At 41.1% G+C, this 1,238-nt stretch overlaps 1 protein-coding gene across 1 annotated transcript in view; it reads right to left on the bottom strand.

Annotated features, from left to right (window-relative positions):
• Positions 1 to 868, bottom strand: part of LOC104079577 (olfactory receptor 6X1-like) — a gene marked incomplete at its 3' end in the record, with an annotated part of 2,136 nt that extends 1,268 nt beyond the window's left edge. The window contains exon 1 of the mRNA XM_009581660.1: positions 3 to 868. Within this exon, the coding sequence (XP_009579955.1) occupies positions 3 to 868 (866 nt within the window). The remainder of the gene's footprint in view (positions 1 to 2) is intronic.
• Positions 869 to 1,238: the final 370 nt, after the last annotated feature.

The raw sequence follows: 1,238 nt of genomic DNA, 5'->3' as shown, positions 1-1,238 counted from the left end.
AAGTATAAATGAAAGGGTGCAGCAGTGGTGTTACAAGGGTGTTCAGAAGGGCTACCACTTTGTTCATACTTAGTGAGGCACGCCCTCTTGGCCTGACGTAAATGAATATGAGTGCCCCATAAAGCGTGCTGACTACAGTCAGATGAGCAATGCAAGTGGAGAAAGCTTTCTGTCTCCCAGAAGCAGATGGGATCCTCATTATGGTCAAAATGATGGCGAAGTAGGAGATGACAGTCAAAAAGGAAGTGCTAAACAGAACCAATGTAGCAACAATGAAAACAAGCCATTCAATATGGTGGGTGTCAGTGCAAGCCAGCTTCAGCATTGGCCCAACATCACAGTAGAAGTGATTGATGACATTGGGGCCACAGAATGGCAGTCTAAACACCAGAATAGTTTGCACAAAGACAGTCATAAGGCCACCCATCCAAGAGCCAAATGAGAGCTGAGCACACAGTTTTCCACTCATGATGGTGGTGTAGTGGAGAGGGTTGCATATTGCTATGTATCGGTCAAAGGACATGGCTGTGAGGAGGAAAAACTCAGTAGCACCAAGGAAAAAGTGGGAGAAAGCTTGGGCTTTGCATCCAGCTACGGTGATAGACTTCTTGACATCCAGAAGACAGGCCAAAAACTTGGGTACAGTGGCCGACACATAGATGATTCCCAAAAATGACAGATTTCCAAGGAAGAAATACATGGGTTTGTGGAGAGTGTTGTCATTCATCACTGTGGTGATGATGATGACATTCCCAGTGACAGTCAAAATGTAGATGACCAAGACTCCCACAAAGATCAAAACATGAACCCTTTGAAGGCTGGGGAAACCGAGAAGAATAAATTCAGTCACAAAAGTCTGGTTTTCCATCTTCTGCTTCCACTTTGTATATTTCTGCATTAATAAATATGGCAAGTAAAGGACTGATCAAAGTCTTTTTTTTTGTGAGTGAGTAGGAAAGAGGAAATATAGAGATATACATGTGTATGCGCATATAGGTATGTATGCAAATATATATATGTAAGAGACATTTTAAAATTGATTTTAACATTTATTTTAAAGAAACCAGGAGGTTGAGATCCTCCTTGAGTTTTACTGTTTCATTTCTCAGTTGAAAAAGTGATCTCTCTTACACTAGAAGACTGTATAGAAGACTGAAGAATTTATGATCAACAGTGATATATACAAAAACCAACCCTCTACCAGTTACATTTCTAAGGGTGTGAGACACGACCCTAAT

This window comes from Fulmarus glacialis, unplaced genomic scaffold (genome assembly GCF_000690835.1).
Source record: "Fulmarus glacialis isolate BGI_N327 unplaced genomic scaffold, ASM69083v1 scaffold3480, whole genome shotgun sequence".
In the NCBI taxonomy this organism is placed as follows: Eukaryota; Metazoa; Chordata; class Aves; order Procellariiformes; family Procellariidae; genus Fulmarus; species Fulmarus glacialis.
Note: the sequence above shows the minus strand (reverse complement) of the source record. Positions and strands in the feature narration are given on the sequence as shown.